At 40.1% G+C, this 18382-nt stretch overlaps 1 protein-coding gene and 1 long non-coding RNA gene across 4 annotated transcripts in view; one reads left to right on the plus strand and one right to left on the minus strand.

Annotated features, from left to right (window-relative positions):
* The window catches only part of LOC111158288, a 38005-nt gene extending 35061 nt beyond the window's left edge, over positions 1 to 2944 (minus strand). The window contains exon 1 of the long non-coding RNA XR_002641344.1: positions 2552 to 2944. This is a non-coding gene — a long non-coding RNA (uncharacterized LOC111158288). The remainder of the gene's footprint in view (positions 1 to 2551) is intronic.
* A 411-nt stretch (positions 2945 to 3355) lies between these two features.
* Positions 3356 to 16771, plus strand: LOC111158283 (CD164 molecule). Of its 3 annotated transcripts, XM_022520215.1 has the most exons (6): positions 3356 to 3637; positions 5973 to 6056; positions 7672 to 7743; positions 8953 to 8988; positions 12363 to 12419; positions 14124 to 16771. In XM_022520215.1, exons 1-6 carry the CDS (start codon positions 3445 to 3447, stop codon positions 14288 to 14290), a joined length of 609 nt encoding a protein of 202 aa, XP_022375923.1. In that variant the 5' UTR covers positions 3356 to 3444; the 3' UTR covers positions 14291 to 16771. The 3 variants fall into 3 exon arrangements, with proteins under 3 accessions (XP_022375923.1, XP_022375925.1, XP_022375924.1); XM_022520217.1 differs by lacking the exon at positions 12363 to 12419 and having other exon boundaries at positions 14124 to 15371; XM_022520216.1 differs by lacking the exon at positions 8953 to 8988 and having other exon boundaries at positions 14124 to 15371.
* The last annotated feature ends 1611 nt before the right edge of the window (positions 16772 to 18382 follow it).

The following is an 18382-nucleotide window of genomic DNA, read 5'->3' on the forward strand; positions in this document are numbered from 1 at the left end:
GGGAGTGTTCTGGCTGAAAATCAGCTCTCCAAGACAGGATGAGGAGGAACACAATACCTGGGCGCAGGGAGAGGTAGTAGTAATGCACAGTATCAGAGAAATGCCTGAGGTGCAGTTTAGCTTGAACTTGGGTTGTTCCTAAGGGATATGTTAGAAAAACGGATTCCTTCTGTTTTCTAAAGGACTGAGACCTGTAATGGAAAAAGAAAAAACTCCAGCAGACCCAGGGTGTGAAGCAGAGTAGAAATAAAAATAAATATGTCTCAGGTGCCAGCCTAGAGAGAATCTACATCCAAGAGTTTTGCATTTGTACCCTGCCCTTACATATATTTGTAAAACCAAACAAAAACTTTACAACATGTTTTGCTGGATGTCATCTTGCAGAGGAGTCACTATTAAGAACTGCGGTAATTTAGAATAGTTCTCCACAGGTTATAATGTAAAGCAGTCTTCTCAAACTTTAAAACACATGTACATATGGACTTCCAAAAAAAAAAAAAAGATTATCATTTGGGAGGTCTGAGGTGAGGCCCAAGATTCTGCGTCTCTAACAAACTTTCAGGTGATATGAATGTATTAGTTCATGAACCCATACTCTGAGAAGAGTAAAGCTGTGGTTTTCAACCTAAACTGAAGATTAAAAACACCTGGAGAGCTTTGAAAATTCCTGATGCCCAGGCATTTTTCCAGAGTAATTAAATTGATACCCTGGCATCAGGATTTTTCAGAACCTCCCAGGTGATTCCTATGTTCAGCCAAGGTTGAGAACTGCTCTTAAGCGTAACCTACCACAGTCATGGAAGAAATACCCATAGCCAGTGAAGAGCTTCTCTAATGATGGCATCTCTAGGATTTTATCATCAATCCTAGTCACAGTGTTAATAGTAAGATAGTAAATCTGCAATTCTAGCTCACTATTAATCTCTGATTCATTACAATCCTTTGTTGAAACTTACTTAAAATATTACAATGTTTAATGCATGTTGTTAGAACTGTGTTATAGATGCCAGACCTTGCTCTGGAACAGTGAAGTGACTTTGGAAGCCTTCCCTGAGCTAGTGCAACAGATGCCACGTAACATAAAATAAGCCAGTGCTTTTCTAGCCTTAAAACAAGATAGTGAAGTGTCTTCTTATAAAGACTATAAAAATCTGAAGACGAGAGTTGAAGACCCAGATGACAAATTGTAAAACAATGTCCTACACAATGGGGCGTATTCCTCCTAGAGTGTAAACAAGATGATCCACGGGGGTATTGGGAAAAAACACAACTTCTATTGTGTTTTTAACCTTAAAGAGAAAAACCCACGAAGTTGACTAGTGCCTTCCTTTGTCTGGGTGTCAGATAGTCAATGCTTACTGTGGAAGCCATACCCTGAGAAGAGGAAGCAGTTCACTGAAGGCTGATAATGGGACCTCATTTAAATATTTGGCTGCACTTTTTTTTCCCCCCCAAGTTCCAGAGGGCAAAGCATTTAATTACATTTCACAACAAGAGAAGAACCATTGTGACTCAACCAAATACGGAACATAGTTCTCTCCAAATTCTACACATACCACTATTTTCTTAATTTATTTAATTTGATGAACAATGAAATCAAGTTTTCCTTTTTAGCATTTATCTAAGATGTAGAAATAACAAAGTAGGTGCAATAAAGTAGGTGAAATATTTAATAAGATTATACAAACATATAAACAACAAACTGTGAAAAAAGATAAAAAGGCTCTCATCTTCAAACAACCCATTTTTCTAAAATGAAAAGTCAGCTCTCCAATGGGGAAAATGATCTGCAGTTGAAATAAGACTCCAGAGCAGCGCTTAAGTTTTCTGCACTCGTTCTTTGCAATGAGAAATGATTACTTAACAGAAAACTTAAATTGAACAGCATATATAAACATCCATATTGCTTTTTTTAGTTAAGGAAGCAATATCTAGTGATCTGTCAAAGCAGATTTGTATTCATGAATTGTCAAAAGACCTACAACACAGCCATGTCTTCTTTGAAAGTCTTTCAATAATTCTGGCCATAGGCTGGATCGGTCAAACATTGTCTCGTGTTTACATCAAGCGAATCGCCAGCTAGTGTAATCAACAGAACTAATACTCAGAGACGAAGTTACAAAAGGACCCCACAGATCAGATTCTAGCAAGTTTTAAAGCCTTCAGCTTGAGGCAAAAAAAAAAAAAGCTAAAAACGTTTAGAGTCTTTTTTGTGGCGCTTTCATAGCAAAGCAGATCTCATAAAAGCAATTAATATTCGTGTGTTATTTTATTAGGGTAAACGTGGATAATTAAACTTGCCGGATAAATGCAAGTAACTGGGGGGGGGGGAACTGGCACTAAAAAACAGCTTTTATAATCCAGTTTTTACTCGTTCATATAAGCGCGGCTGCAATGTGACTGTTTTGTGAGGCTGGACATCAGGTGGCGCTCACCCTTCCTAATTAAGCCCGAGCAGTCCCAGAACATTAACGGGCATTTCAAAATCCAGTCCTGATGTCAAGCATCGAGTTTCGGGCCAGTCACTTTGTCTGAGTCTCGGTTTCCTCACCTGTAAAGTGGGTCGGGGACGGACCAGATGGATTTCCAACCCAGCTCGTCTCTGATTCTCTGTAGTGGTGGTGGCGTTGACTGACTGCGGCTACCGCTGATTTAAACAGCAAAAAATTCGGAAAAGACAGCCTGGGCAAGTGGGATAGAGGTAGACAGTGTAGACAGAGCTCTGGCTGGAAGGCCGGGGGCCGTTTTCGGTGTTTTGGCTTCAACCACGTGGCTTCTTCATTTCCCTGAGGGATCCCAACACAAGGTTACTTCCAGAAAAATTCGAGAGAGAAAAGCGCGGGTCCTACTAAGAATCTGTGCGAGCACCTTCGGAACGCGGGAGCACACCACAAACTTGATTCACTAGGTGGATCTAAACGCACCCCACGGAAACGAGCCCCAGGCTGACTCCCGTCCCAGAGGCGAAGCCCGGAAAGTCACGTGGGGCCGCGGATTGACGGCCTCCCTGGTAGCCCGGGCGGACGTCGAGCGCCACCTCATGTAGGTTGTTCCGTCTGAGCCAGGGTGGAAGCTTTCCCTATCGCCGGAACTAGAACAGCCCAGCTGGATCTTGGATGGTAATCTAAGGGCAAAGGAAATAGATTCTTGCTCCTGGGAGCTTCTTCGCTACACTTCGCTAGTCGCTGTCACGGAACAGCCTCCCTCCATTGCCTCTCGCTGTCCCTGTTCCCCCTCCTGTAGGAGTGCAGTTGGTATCGTCCGCAGCCCGCCCCCGCTCCGCCCCGCCCCGCCCCCGCACGCCGTGGCCTGGGGCCCCTCACGTGACCCCGGCGCGCTCTCGTGGGGGCCCAGACTCTCCGAGGCGGTGCCGCAGGGGGACAGAGGGACGGACGGAGTAGAGTGCGCCGCAGCTTTCGCTGGAACACCAGTGCGGAGGACGTGATGTCGGGGCTCTCCCGCCAGCTGCCTTGGGCTGCCGCCTGTCTGGCCGCGCTCTGTGTGCTGACCGCGGCTCAGAGCCCCAGCCTGGATCCGACCGTGACTCCGATCCCGCTTTTACCGAACACCACCACCGCCAAAACGCCAGTTCCGACGACGGTGACGACTCTTGCGCCGGTGACCATTCCAGCACAAGGTGGGCGCCGGCCCAACGGGCTTCCTGTCTTCGCCCGCCCGCCGCGCAGAGCCGAGCCGCCCGCCCTGCCCGCCCTGCCCGCGATGCGCGCTGGGCCGGGGCCGGGACGGGCCGCGCTCCAGCAACATGGCGGCCCGTCCGAGTCCAGTCCGGGCTGGGATCGGAGTGGCGGGGGTGAGGGAGTGCCCCGGGGAGTAGGGGCGGCCGAGCCCCGTTGGCGGTTGGGCTCTGGGCCACCCCGAAGTGTCCCACGCCGAGGTGCTCTTAAAAAGTGCCTCGTAATCCCCAGTCTCACTTCAGCTTGGGAAGAGGGGACGTGGCTTCCTCCCGCGGTGGTGGCAGTGGGGTTGATGGTGGGGCGAGGCGACTCGCCTCCAAATTGGGGATCAGGTCGAACTCCCTGTGTTTGGGGTTAGTCATTTGCCCACCCAGATCCTGTCTCCGCAAGGGGGCTTCTCCGGGAGTTGGCAAAAGAGGAAAAAAACTGAAGACGTGAATGCCAGTGTCTCCGACTTGAGTCTGAGAAAAGTTGCCTGTGATCTAACCATATTGATTTTGCGGAGAGGTGTCGGGGTATATTTGAGGTTTGGGCATTTGATTAGTTAAAACTTTAAATTTGCTATGTGCAAAAGAAGGAAAGTACCCATTTGTGTACCCGATGCTTCATATATTCTTTTTGGTATCTTAGGCTAAACTGGAAGATAGGTGGTGAAATCTGGGAGGAAGATGGAAATAAAGTGGCTTGCGGGGAGCATAGGTTTAGTTGATTGTGAGCTGGGATTGAAACCCAGGTCGTCGATTTTTTAAACTCTATCAGGAACACACTCTTTGTTAAGCTCTGCGGTCGATTTGGTTACTGGTTGAGTTGTACACTGAATCTTAAAGCAGAAATTGGCAATGCCGTGACAACACAAAAGAGAGGGGAAGATAAGTTTGAGGTGAAAAAGAACTCTAGATATATAAAACCTGATGTAGTGTGATTGGTTATTCTAGTTAATATTGAGTAAGGAATAACTGGCATCTTGACCGAAAAAGTGCTCAAGTGTCAGGATTTTTACCTTGGCTTTCCTCCCCTCCCCCATACGGATCATACTGTTTTGAAGTGTCTTCCTTTGGTTTCTGTGTTTTATAGATAAATAAAATGTATAATTAATATTCAGAAAGATGTAATACTGAAGTTCAAAAACTCTTAAATAAGGAAAGTACATTGCCGTAGAACGCTGGACATTCTAACTGCACTGTTTTTAAAGATGATAGAGCACAATATGTTTTGTCTTCTGCTTATTTGGCAGTTTCTTTCCAGAATTGTAGTTTTGGAGTGTGTTTTTTTCCAAAGAGAAGCTTGGAGATAGCCAAGTTAATTGCCTTTTTGTAATTGAAAGTCATACAAAGGAGATGATTTGTTTTCTGTAAGTAGCAGTTGCATAAACTGTAGTCTAAAATGAAAGGTAGCAAATTTAGTTCATTGTAAAGAACATTGACTGTGCTGTTCAAGAAACCTTTTTACTGTTAAAAATTCCGGTGTCTTAACTGATGTTTGGGGGCAGTGATTTCTCTGTGTGTAGTGTTGGCCTTATAACACAACCTTTTTCCCAATATTTTTATTTTTTTAAGGTTGCTTTGAAATGATTCAAGAAACCCTGAGTGTCTGTGAAATAGTTGCCCTGTAAAAAAGGGTTGTTTAGATAACTGAGCATTCCCACTAGCTTGTGGGTTTTTTCCGCCCTTTCTCTTGAGTTTATTTCAGCGTCATCAGTCATTAATTATGATTGGAATTTCTTATTAAGCCAGTTAATGAAGTGTTTTTGTGTGTGCAGTTAAAAACACAGAAGATCTACCATCCTAACAAAGTTTTAAGTGTACTGTACGTTACTACAGTAAGCACGGTATTATACAGATCTCCAGAACTCTGCATCTTACTTGAAACTGTACCCTGCTTGAGGAGCAGATCTCCATTTCCCCTCCCCCTAGCCCTGGCAGACATCATTCTACTTTCTGCTTCGGAGTTTAACTATTTTAGATACTTCATATAGGAGGGAATCATGCTGTACTTGTCCTTCTTTGAATGTCTGACTTACATAATGTCCTTAAGGCTCATAGATGTTCTAGTGCACGGCAGGATTCCTTTCTTTTATATGTTGGAATACTATTCTTTTGAAAAATGTATACCACATTTTTTAATCCATTCATTTGTTGATGAGTTATAACGTTTTACCGTTTCTCTGAATTAAGTCTGGTACTGTATGTAATGCTCACTTTAGTTTAAAAAAGGTAAGTTGTACAAACTCAAAAGTGAGGTACCAATTGATTGGTTTTATATACCCCTCCCCACCAGATACCTGTGAAAACCGCAGCAGCTGTGTTTCCTGTGTGAACGTTAGCCTTGATAATTCTACCTGCTTTTGGATAGAATGTAAAGGTAAGAAGCTTTGGGATGGCTTTAATTTTGAGAATGCAAACTGTTTTGTTTTATCATTTTAAGATATTCTACAGGGTATTCCTGAACACTTAAAAATTATGTAGAAAATTAGGTGTATTGTGTACTATTTTGCAAATCAAATACTTTTCCTTTAAAGTTCCTATTGCTTAACATTCCGGCTAAAATCTCTGGACTCCCTTTCTGTCCCCACCCCTTTAATTCCTTAGACTTGATAATTAAGGTTTAGTAGCTTTTAAAGAAAGAGAGATTTTAGAGCTTTGGAAGATTAAGAGGACAGGTACACCAAAATCAGCTGTGAAAGAAAGTTGTGAAATTTTCCCCTAAAAATGGTTTCCCAGAAAAAGAAGGCATTTGTCTTCTGCAGGTGTCCTGCTAGATGAACTGTAGAGACCTTATAAAACTTAGTTGGATATTTAGAATATGGGAAAGAGTGAGATGGAAAGAGTTAGAGTTTTTGTTCAATTTTAAAATTAACCTTTAATTTGAGGAATAAGGAGCTAGTTGAAGATACTTTGAAATGCCAATAACGTTTTTGTTAGAACCATGGGATTACAGCAAATTCTGATCTCTTAATGGGAAGTAGTTGCTTTTTTTTCTTATCAGTAAAACAGTTTATCAGGTGTGTGTGTGTATACCTAAAAAACCAAAGCTATGTATTAAGTGTCTTTATTTGTTTAAAAGAAATCTAATATGAGTTCTGGGCAAAATCCTTATGTCACGACATAACATTGTTTAAGAACTTCTTTTTTTTTTTTTAAGATTGATTGATTGATTGATTGATTTGACAGACAGAGATTACAAGTAGGCAGAGAGTCAGGCAGAGAGAGAGGGGGAAGCAGGCTCCCTGCTGAGCAGAGAGCCCGATGCGGGCTCGATCCCAGGACCCTGGGATCATGACCTGAGTGGAAGGCAGAGGCTTTAACCCACTGAGCCACCCAGGTGCCCCTGTTTAAGAACTTCTTATAAAATTAAGGTATTAGCTTAGTTTGGGTTTAAATTTTTTTATTGTGTGAGAGTCACTTTTTTTTTTAACGTCATGGAATGGAATTTAAGTGCGCACCTCTCTCCTGCTGTGTATAGCAGAGTTGGCATGTTTTGGGGCTTGAATGCTCTACTGTAGGATGTGTTGAGGAAGGGTCTCCCTTACTCTTGCTACAAGTTTGGCTGTCAGGAAAACAGTTTTATTAGAAAGTGTAGAAAACCAAGAAGAGATGTGGAACAGAGGTCCTACTGCTGCTAATGGCGTACCTCCTGTGGTTACTAAGCCTTTATTAGATCCTTCCAGCTTCTCCCTACTCATGTGGAATCTAGCAGCCTTTGCTATGCAGGAGTCGTGCCCCAATTCGGATCTAAGTGTTTCCGATTTATCTGTTTAGTGTATTCATGTAGGTTGTAGACAAATATTTTGAGGGATCCTGGGTAATCTTTCTTAATCAGTGAGGGAAAGAGCATAACAGTATTTTCTTGGTCGCTGGACTTCTGAAGTGTTTATGCCTGAGTTTGATTTTTGGAAGCAATTCTGGAGCTTAGTAACAAAAACAAAGATAATATAAACAAGTGATTGGTGCTCTGTGTCTTTTTCCCCCCATAACAGAGAAAAGCTACTGTTCACATAATGCAACAGTTACTGATTGCCAGGTGGTGAATGGCACACAGTTCTGTTCTGGTAAGTATTCACATTGGTTGCTGAGGAAAGTGGCCAAGAGGTGAGGAAGATCTTTGCCTCAGAAGCCTTCTTTCAATATTTGGTTTGCCATTTCTGGCAGTCTGAACTGACTATAGTTTAGACCCTCTCCATTGGCATTTTACTGGACTGGACAATCTTGTTCTGGCCCTTTTCTGGATTATGGTTTTGGTGATTATCACAGCCTCTGGCGTATTTTGTGTTATGGTTGAATCTTTCCTGTATTCATCTGTTTTCTCATTTTTGTACTTTAGTTTGAAGAAATTGGTTACTCTTTAACCTTAAGTCTTTGCTCAGAAAATAGTTAAAATTCCTAGATGAAGCAAATGATTTTCCTAACAAGATTACAAATGGATAGGGAAGTCAAACTTCTGATTTGGTACATAGTTAATAAATAGAGCAAAAGAGCTTTCTGGAGTGTGTTAGTAACCTTGAAAGACTACCTATAACAGTTTTACTTTTAGTGGGGTTTTCCCATCCAAACTTGAACTTCATGACTGAGAATTTGATTAGTATGAGGTCAGTTACCCCTTTTGTAGAATGCGCATAATTTGGTGTAGGTGGTAAAAGAACAAACATTTTTAGTATCTATTTCAATGTGTCAGAAAATAATAATTATATCAAACCTGTGGTTTCATGAAAATAATTGCTTAGAAACAAGGTTAAGTAAAACATTTTAAAAGATACTAATTTAGAGAAAAATTGAATAAATAATTCTACTTAATTTGATGATGTATCAGAATTAGTTTGGACTATGTAGCATTCTATCCCCAGTAGGGACCCAGGCTGTTTACTGTCATTCCTTAAAAATATCTTTGACCTTACTCTCCGAGGTAAGTACTCATGTTCCAGCCATCAAATTGGTTTTTCTGCCAACAGAAAGAGGAAGGAGGCCCGTATCTACCTACAGATGCTTTCTAGAAGTTATACTGGGCTACCTACCTGCAGGGGAGGCTAAGAAATGTGTGTCTTTCTCCAGGCAGGGAAGCGTCACCTCTAGATTGGTGCTTCTATTTCTAAAGAAGGGGAGATCAGTATTGGTTAGAGCAACTGTCAGTCTCCTCCACAAGGTGGTACTTAAATGTAAACATTGTAAAAATGGTACTCACATGACTGCAGTTTAAAAAAAAGTGTAATGGATTGTATTATTTTAGATTGTGCTTTGACTTAATGTTTGTTTGTTTTAAATAGCACCTGAGCCCACTCCGATGCCCACGAATTCTACAGGTAATACAAGATAATTGACTCTTTCCTCCTCTTTCAGGATTTGTGAGGTCTCTCGATGGACTTTTTAGTGATTAAATACCTAAAAGTTGTTAGTATAATTTAAAAAGTTGGTAGATGTATTTGGTCTTGAACCATAACGATTACATGAGTATGAACTGTTCGTGCCAGTGTCATGGAATTCCAGTGTTTGGCGTTTATTGACTATGGGAGGATTTGCTATGGACATTGAGTCCACAAACTGCTTTTCGTGGATTTTTTGAAGATCTTGGGAAATACAGAAGCCTAAAGAAAATTAAATTCCCTGTAATTCCCATCATCCAGAGGTACACCAGGATGTTTTCAGTGATAAGGTTTTCCCAGTCTTCTCTCTGTGTATCTCTCAATAGATTTATTATGAACTTGCGTAAGATGCCCACGCACATTTGAATTGTTTTCTCTTTTACATTGTTGTATGTGTATACACCTTACTTAACCTGCACTTGGTTGGATAGTTAGGTCATCTTTCATTCTTCCTGCAGCACTCGTTCCTGTTTTGATGTTATCCCTGACAGAATTGATTCAAACAGCATTCCTAGGTCAGAGGATAGGCTTATTTTAAGACTGAATATTGATTGCTTTCCAGAAAGATATGCTTTTCATTCCCATCAACAGCTGGGAAGTTTTCACTACCCCTTCAACAGGATTAGATAATTTCTCCTTTTAAAAATCTTTACCAAAGTGATAGGAGGAATAAATCATTAAAAAACTTCTACTCCAGGACAATAGGCTGGATGATAGGGACTGGAAACAGCAGACAGTGTTTTGTCTATTGTAGTAACTGTGACACGGGTAAATAAGCACAGTGTTTTGAGACATTTGTAGGCAGGTGTGTGTATGGAGTAATATGGCAAATGTGGTGACAACTTCCTGGAGATGTTGACTGACTCTTGAAATGACTCTGGTAAAACATGACGGTAGCTTTCCAAGTGGAGCACGGTGGTCGGTACACGTGAGGAGTGTGAAGGAGTATAGTGAGGTTCAGGAATTGCATCTGGATGTGCATGGTGAGGAAGGGTTGAGCTGAACAGTCAGCAGGCCGAGAGCCAGATTGGGAGGACAGGTTGGAACAGGAGACAAGAGTGAACACAGGGAGATAGGAATAGATGACCCATGAGGGGAATTCTGGAGAACTATATGGGAAGAGTTGCAGATGTATGCAAATAGACTTAGGAGGTAGGAAGGATAGGACTTGATGGAGGTGATGGCCGACTCGTAGCTTGACCACGCAGGCAAAGCTGATCAGTGTAGGCAGTAGTGGTGTCCCCTGGAACAGCTTGTAGAGAGAATAGGACTTGAGGACCCAACTCCAGGGGATGGAAATATCTAAGGGTTGAGAAGAGGATCAGAGAGGAAACTGAGTGGGGATGGGCAGAGAGGTGTGTCCAGGAAACTGTGTGTGTGTGTTTTTTTGGTATAATTTTTCAGAGGAAAAAGTGATCAGATGCTGAATCAAGGACCAGAACTCATGGAAAGACTTCGGTGGTGGTGAGCTAGCTCACACCGGCTTGCGGTGGCCAGTTGTGCGTAGCTCTTCCCAGCTACACATTCAGTGAGACTGCATTGGGAGCTTGAATTACGGTGGAAATATTCTTGCCATAGAAATCTGCAAATGCTATAGAACTTTTGGAGAGCACACAGTGGTAACACCCATTGGTAGTCACTGACTAGGAGGATGTTAAAAGATTGATGAAAGCAGAGATGTTAAGGAAAAATTAATTTCCAGAAGGTGGGATATGAACCAAAAGGGGAAAACAGTTTCTTCAGAACCATTGTGGGTTCACTTTTAATTTCTTCTCCATGAACCTTGATGTAGTTTTCGTGCTTGATCCACATGGGGTTCTCCAGTGAGGTACCATGGGGTCTCTCTAGTTTTCTGTCTCTCGTTCCATAAGTGGAAGGAGGCCAGGGTTTGCTTATAGAAAATGCATCTGTTGAGTGGCAATTCTTCAAAATCCTTTACGTGGTCTCTTTGCATGGCTATTGCTGAAAGAGAGCAAGTGAGAAATTAAGGGATTATTAAAGAAATGACGCAAAGAGAATTTGATTTATGTAGAAAGGTGTTCAGTGGGGTTAATTACAACAGTCTTCTGTTAGTACCTATAAATATTATAAATAAAAATAGTTGTAAATAATCTCTTATTATTTACAGAATGGCTAGATTACATCAGATATCTAGTGGGAAATTTTCATAATAAATGGAAGATAAACCGTTAAGCTCTGCTATTTTTTAAATTTTTATTGTTACATAATTGCCTAGTGAAATGGCCAGCAGGAAATGACATGTTATTCTGCATGATGGGATTACTTAGTTTACTATGTTTTTTAAAATTTTCCATCACCAGTAGCAGCTTTTGTTAACTGCTAATTACTAATTTTTTTTTAGTTTGTAAAGTGTTATTTTTTGCAGCAACTTTAAAGGGATTAAAAATCTAGGAATTCTGTCTAAGAATCAGCCATGCCAGAGGGTGAGATGAGGTATTTCCCTGCTGGCAAAATGAGAGGTGACCTAATTGTCCACCCAAGAGCAGGGTAGGGAAGATATGTGCAATAGTGCTCATAGTGAGAGAAAAGGATACAAGCATGTAATCCCATCAGTATTGTTAACATATCATTGATTAGAATCTGTTAGTAGTATCAGTACTAACAGAAGTCTGTTAATAAAGTGCTTTGGTTCCTAAAATGTGTTTACATTCCAATTAATTCTTCTCACAGGAGTTCATTTTCTTTACAGGCATTGTCAGATCATTTAAATTGGGGGAATCTGTGGCCCCAGGGGACCTGTTCTTAAAATAACATTTTATTGGAACAGAATGATGCCTGTTGTTTTGCATGTCGTCCTCGGCTGCTTTTGCACTATGTGCTGCACAAAGCTGAAGGTGTTCACTGTCTGCCAGCCGCTCGAAATGAAGAACATAAGCCAGCCTTGATACCTGCTTGAGAAATCCCGAGCCCCACTGGTTTCTTACCATGACTTTTTAAGTTAATAGTTTTTGTCATAGAAGCATTAAAAAACCTATTGTTCCCTCACCTGATCACTGATTCTTGCCCTCCTGTGTGTCTTTTTGCAAACTTTATCCAGATGTATACATAGATTTCATACTCCGATATATACATAGATGTTAACACAGATAGTTTTATGCTTGCTTCGCGGTAATTTAAAGACTCGTAGCCTGGCCACGTAGATGTGTTAGTGAGCCACTACCTGAAATTTGGCCTTTAGTCTTTGGAAAATAGAAAGCCTGTTGAAGTTGGCAGCATTATTTTAAAAAGACAAATGGCTAGATACTGGGAGGTTTGGAAATGTAAGTTACTAGTAAGTTTTGTTTCTGTTGCAGCCAAAACCACCACCCTGCCAGCCACCTCAACCAGCACCACCACAGCTCCTACATCAGGTGAGGAGGGGGTGTGAACTGTCGGTGACGTGGGGGTACGTTTGCGGCCTTGCCTTGTGCTATTTTTGCCCCCATTTTCCAGTTTCATTCATGAATGGTTGTGAACTAAAACTCACCTCTTAAACATTTGGAGGACCAGGATGGTAGGCTGTTAGTGCAGGAATGGTAGGTTTGCTGCGAGTCCCCATTTTTTAACACATAGCCATATTTGGCCTGACACATTAGAGTTAAGAGATAGTGTTTTTCTAAAACCCTTTTACTACAGCTTGTCGGTGAGATCTCATTTCTTATAACTTAAAAATTAAATACTGATGACTGTTAGGAATTAATTTTGTGCTGTGTTTAGGTCATGACAATTGGAGTGAAGATAATTTAGCCATCCTTTTTATTGAGAAAGATCTAAAGAGCCAAGATCACTGCAAATGGACACCTTGGCCATGTTTCTTGCTATTTCTTTACATTCCTTTATAACTGTTAAAAGTGCATGTGAAAAGTAACGTTTATTAATTAATGATTTGCTGTGTTGTAAACAAAAGTCACATTTAGGTGATGCCACAAGACATTGCAGATACACAGGTTATGAATCCTTCTCTCTATCCCTATTTAAAATACTGGTGTTTGGTTTTGATTTTTTTTTTTTTTAAGTTTTTTGACTTATTCTTATGCAACCTTTCTTGGTTTCAAGGAAACCATTTTGTCTTTGCAAGAATTACAGAATAGTTGTGATTAATTTTAAAGCTTGGGGCACCCGGGTGGCTCAGTCAGTTAAGTCTCTGCCTTCAGCTCAGGTCATGATCCCAGGGTCCTGGGATCAAGCCCCGCATTGGGTTCCTTTTTTGGGGGTTGGTGGGGGGATCCTGCTTCTCCATCTCCCTCTGCCTGCAGCTTCCCCTGCTTGTGCGCTCTCTCCATCTCTCTCTAACAAATAAATAAAATACCTTAAAAAAAAAAAATTGAAAGCTGGCCACCTTATTATGCAGCCACCAGAACCAGTGTTTATTTGAAACTCTACTTAGAAAAAAAATTATTTTAAATATGAAACTGCTTTTTATTAAAATGGATGGTGTTCTACTTGAAACTTTTTATACCCTAAAAAGAAATTCATGTTCTATTTCCTATTGAAACATTTTTTTCTCTGAAAAGGGAATTCAAACTTTTGTGCTTTTATTCCATATGGTTTGGTAATGCTCATAATATAAAATTTTAGAGTAAGATTTACAATACCTTTAATAACAAGTTTATTTGTTAAATTTATAAAGTGCAGATACTTAAGATAATTTTTGTACTTCGAAAAATTGCAACTGAATTTTTGCTTACCTTGTATATTTAATAAAATTTAAAAGTTACATGAGTTTTCAACGCAAATATTAATATTTAGTGTAACAATTAACTAACAGCATGTTTTCTGAAGAAATTACAGATTTTTAAAGTGCTTGACACGTTCTCAGGGCATAATTTATGTACCAGGAGAATTTTTCTCTGTCATTTTCATACTTGAATTTGAACGGCAGCTTTGACCACTTGATATTGCTAGATGGAGTGAATGGGATAAATTCTAGTTGTAAAGACTTGACTCAAGAGGACATACTTTATAGAATTTAACTCATGGCAAAGTCAAAGTATACGCTCATGCGGGTCTTGAAATTCTGAGTAGAGGATCATGGGACTTTCTAAGTCTCATTATCTTTTCTTCTTATTTAACAGGTACAACTAATACCACTTTAACTCCAACTTCACAACCCGGGAGGAAGTCAACCTTCGATGCGGCCAGTTTCATTGGAGGAATTGTCCTCGTCCTGGGTGTGCAGGCTGTAATCTTCTTTCTCTATAAATTCTGCAAATCGAAAGAACGAAACTACCACACTCTGTAAACAGACCCATTAAATTAACAAGGACTGGTGTGTAACTCACTGAAACCAAAATATTCTCTTTCAAGATGTCCCACGTGGAAGACGCTATTCCAGGATCTGTACACATTCAAAGGATGCATATAGCATACTTGGGAGCATCATCTCGAAGAAAAATCACTTAAATCATTTTGCTCAACAGGAATATTTAAAATATTCTGCATGAATCCTTGTGGCTGTCTTCTTTTATTTTCAATGGCTGCTGCTGTGGGATTATGTTCTCTCTTCTTGACATACCAAATGTAACTCTGTAAGTGGTGGGGAGCATTGTCCTGCACACACACCTCATGACTCTTCTGGCAGTTTAAATTTAGTCCTTTTAAAGCCTGAAAGCTGCATCATTTTTATCCTATCTCAGGATGTAGTTTAGTGACCAGAATTGAGAAGAATGTGCCAAATGAGCATCAGTCAGGTGGACTTTTGGCTGTCCTTTCAAAAGTGGAGTAAGTCGGTAAATCTAGTATCCTTAGAGTAAATTGTATCCTTAGCGTAAAATTTTGTGCTTGATAACCGTTATTTTTTCTACATTAGAAATAAGATGCCACACAGGGAATTACATTCCAGATTTAAAGAAACGAATGGAAAGGATACAAACCATTAACAAAGCAGGTTATCATTCATACTTGCAAAGCACCTTAAATCACTGAGAAAATAAAGAACAGTGCCTTAAAAGACAGACTGAAAGGTAGGCTGTAACTTCAAATGTTCCTGATTTGTTCTTTCACATTAAGGAGGGTAAAGTTTGGTCTGATGATCCAACTGTTGACAAGCTGTAGCAAACCTGCTTTTAGATACCATGCTGGTGGTAACTGAAAACTTAACTATTTTGTTTCAGACCTGAGCAAGTTAGGCTAAAGGATGTTCTGCAAAGTTGAAAGCCTTCATATATTGAACTTCCAACGTTTTTCTTAGGCTGTTAAAAAGTATAAAGCTAAAGTTGATTTTCTTACGTTTTTCCTTTGTACTTCAGGAAGTATCCCCACACTGTTGTACCTTGAAAGGATTTTTCACCAAGCTTCCTTGAAAAGTAACTTTTTTTTTTTTATGAGGCAAGAAGGAAATAAGTTGTTTTAGAGTCATTTACAGCTCTTGAATGAGACAATCATTTTAAGTTTTGAGACCAGAAATGTGACCAGTGTAATTTCAGAAAATCTGAGGATTTTTCGGTTGATTGGATTACTGTAGATTTTTTAATGATGATTGCCCTGGATAGACGGATTGTGCTTTCTTTTCTTTCTTTCCCTTTTCTCTCTCCCTCCCTCCCTCCCTTCCTTCCTTCCTTCCTTTCTCCTTTTCTCCCATTCTTTCCTTTTAGTTGCAATTCCTATAGTACATTAAGCATGCGTACTTTATTATTTTTTTTTAGTTTCTTTAGGAAGCACTAGTTTTTTCAGTTTCAGAGGGATACGTCTCCCCTGCCTTTGACATACTGGATTAGTTCAGAGGTTTTCATTAGTTTTAAAAAAGCTTTTGCTCTTCTAGGTCATTAAAAGGTTTTTTTTTTTTGCTTGTTTTTGGTTTTGTTTTGTTTTTAGTTTCTTTAGCCTATAGGGGCTGAGTTTAGCACTTGGTTTTCAATATTTTGTAGTAGGAAATGAGGAGTTGCTTTGGTCCATTTCATAAGCCAAAATTCCTTACATTTAGATATGATTATATTCAAGGTTCTTAAAATGAAGATTTACTGTTTCTTTGTTACTTGCTGGTACAGCTAGTTTGTTTTACTTGCACATTTGTACATACACTTAATGTTTTCAAGTGCCTTAATTGTTTAAAATTTCTGGCTTCAAAGGTTTTTGGGAAAAGGTAGGTTTACCTCACATTTTTGTGTTTTCATTAGTAATATTCTGATACCAGTTTTCGGAACCTCACAAAAATTTTTATTATGGTGCCATGGCTGTTAGTTTTTAGTGAGTGCTGTAAGATCCAAGAATCATTTGAAAAAATACAGAGTCTCCATTTCTCCCAAAGCGGCAAAATTTAGCTACAGTGATATATAATTATCATTTACCTAGATATGAATACCTTGTCACACATTAATGTCAATATATCTGTTTTTGTGAAAATGTAGCTGATGAAGCTTCTCATCTTGTGTAATCTTGAATCCTGCTCTGACAACAGAACCATAATATGAAACCAGTTAGATTTTGCAAGAAGAGCTCTTAAAACGGAACTCACAGCCTTTTCCCCCTTTCTTTAGTATCTTGAGCCGTTAATAATTTGTTTTTTTTTTTAATCCAGAAGGTACAGAAACGTTTTTGGATTTTTCTCCTGATTTGTTCATGTGGATGTAGTTCTATCAAAACACCTTATTTTACCTTACAGATACTTGTTGCACAGGCAGACACTGCTGTATTTAGAAATTTCTATTTCAGTTCATTAAAAACTGCAAAACCAATCTGTATCATGTACCAAACTGATTTAAAATAAATCTACATGTTAATTGAATTAATCTGTTCTTTTTTATTAACTGAAGTGTTTTTGCATTTTGATGATGAAATTTAATGTTCGTAAATTTACCTTATCAGTCTGTTTGGGGATGGGCTGTCTGCTCACTCTCTATTGCTCTCCAAGACCAGTGGCTAGTAGCAGATCCGCATTCGTCAGAAACTTGTAGTGCTTTAGTGCTCTCAGCACGGTAATGTTGATCCGTTGTGTTCTCACGTGCATTGTTCTCTGAGAAATCTGTCCTCTTCGTCTTCTGTTCCTCTGCACATGTCTTTGTTTTCCTTTGTTGCTTTTTAAGATTTTTCTCTATGGCTGTTCGAGCAATTTGAAGTGATGTGCTGTGCTAGTTGTTCTTGTGCTCGGGGTTTGTTGGGTTTCTTGGATATATGCTTTTCAGATTTGGACATTCTCAGCTGTTATTTCTTCAAATTTTTTTTTCTATCCTTTCCCTTCTCTTTTGGGGATTCTAATTACGTGGGGGCTGCTGAAAGTTGACCCACAGCTCATTCATGCACTGTTTAGTTTTTTAATTTAATCTTTTTCTGTTTCATGTCAAATTATTATGTTCAAGTTCACTAATGGCTAGTTTAATCTGTTAATCTTAGTGTGTTTTCCATTTCAGATGTCTTCGTTTCTAGAAGTTCATTTTGGGTGTTTTTATATCGTTCATGTCTCCATACCCATTCTTTAGTTTTTGAGCATGCAGTGGTTGGTTTTTTTTTTTAATGCTTATGTCTGCTAATTCTAATACTGGGTCAGTTTGATTATTTTTCCTCTTTATGGGTCATGCTTCTCCTGTTTCTTTGCGTGCAAGATGTAAATTATAACCTGTTGGGTGCTGGTTATTTTTGTTCTCGTACAGAGAAAACAGTTTGATCCTTTTTAGGTCTTGGCGTTTTAAACTTTGTTAGGTGGGAGCAGAGCAGCATTTATTGGAGGGCTAATAGTTGTCCAGTTCTTAGGCAAGACCCTTCTGAGTACTCAGTGCCCCTGGATTACGAGGCTTCCCAGTCTGGGCGAGCGGGGACAGGCTCTTTTCCTAGCCTTGTGCGGGCTTCCGAGTACTGTTTCCTGGAAACCTTTCCTAGCCGTGGGTAGCTACCTCCTGCGTCTGCTGATCGTCATGTTGCTGAGACTGTACTCCACAGATCTCTGGAGTTCTGTAGCCTTCCATGGCGGTGCTCTGCTCTGGAACTCCAGCTGCCTTCAGCTGCCGTGACTTCCAGCTCCATCTCCTCAACTCAGGAAGTGCACTCGGCTCTGTCTGGGCATCCTCTCCCCGCATCATGGCTTAGAAATAAGGGGCAGTTGTCTGGATCCATAGTTTCCTGTCCTTCAAGGATCGTTGTCCTTTGCCCGAAGTCCAGTGTATTGAAAACTACTGTTTAATGTGCACTGTCCAGTTTGAGGGCAAATGCAGTCTCAAGATGGGACCTTTAAAGTTTTAATTTTTATTTCAAGGAATATATAAATACATATTCTTAATTTTTTTTCTTAAACTATACAAGATAAGTATGTCTGCTTTGACTGTCCCTCAATCCCTTCCCCTTGCCGGCTCCTCCACTTTGCAGAGGTAATTAGTGGAACTGGTCTGGTGTTAAACACCCCCTC

The sequence above is a fragment of the Enhydra lutris genome, unplaced genomic scaffold (assembly GCF_002288905.1).
Source record: "Enhydra lutris kenyoni isolate GAN:26980312 unplaced genomic scaffold, ASM228890v2 scaffoldscaffold58, whole genome shotgun sequence".
NCBI classification, from domain to species: Eukaryota; Metazoa; Chordata; class Mammalia; order Carnivora; family Mustelidae; genus Enhydra; species Enhydra lutris.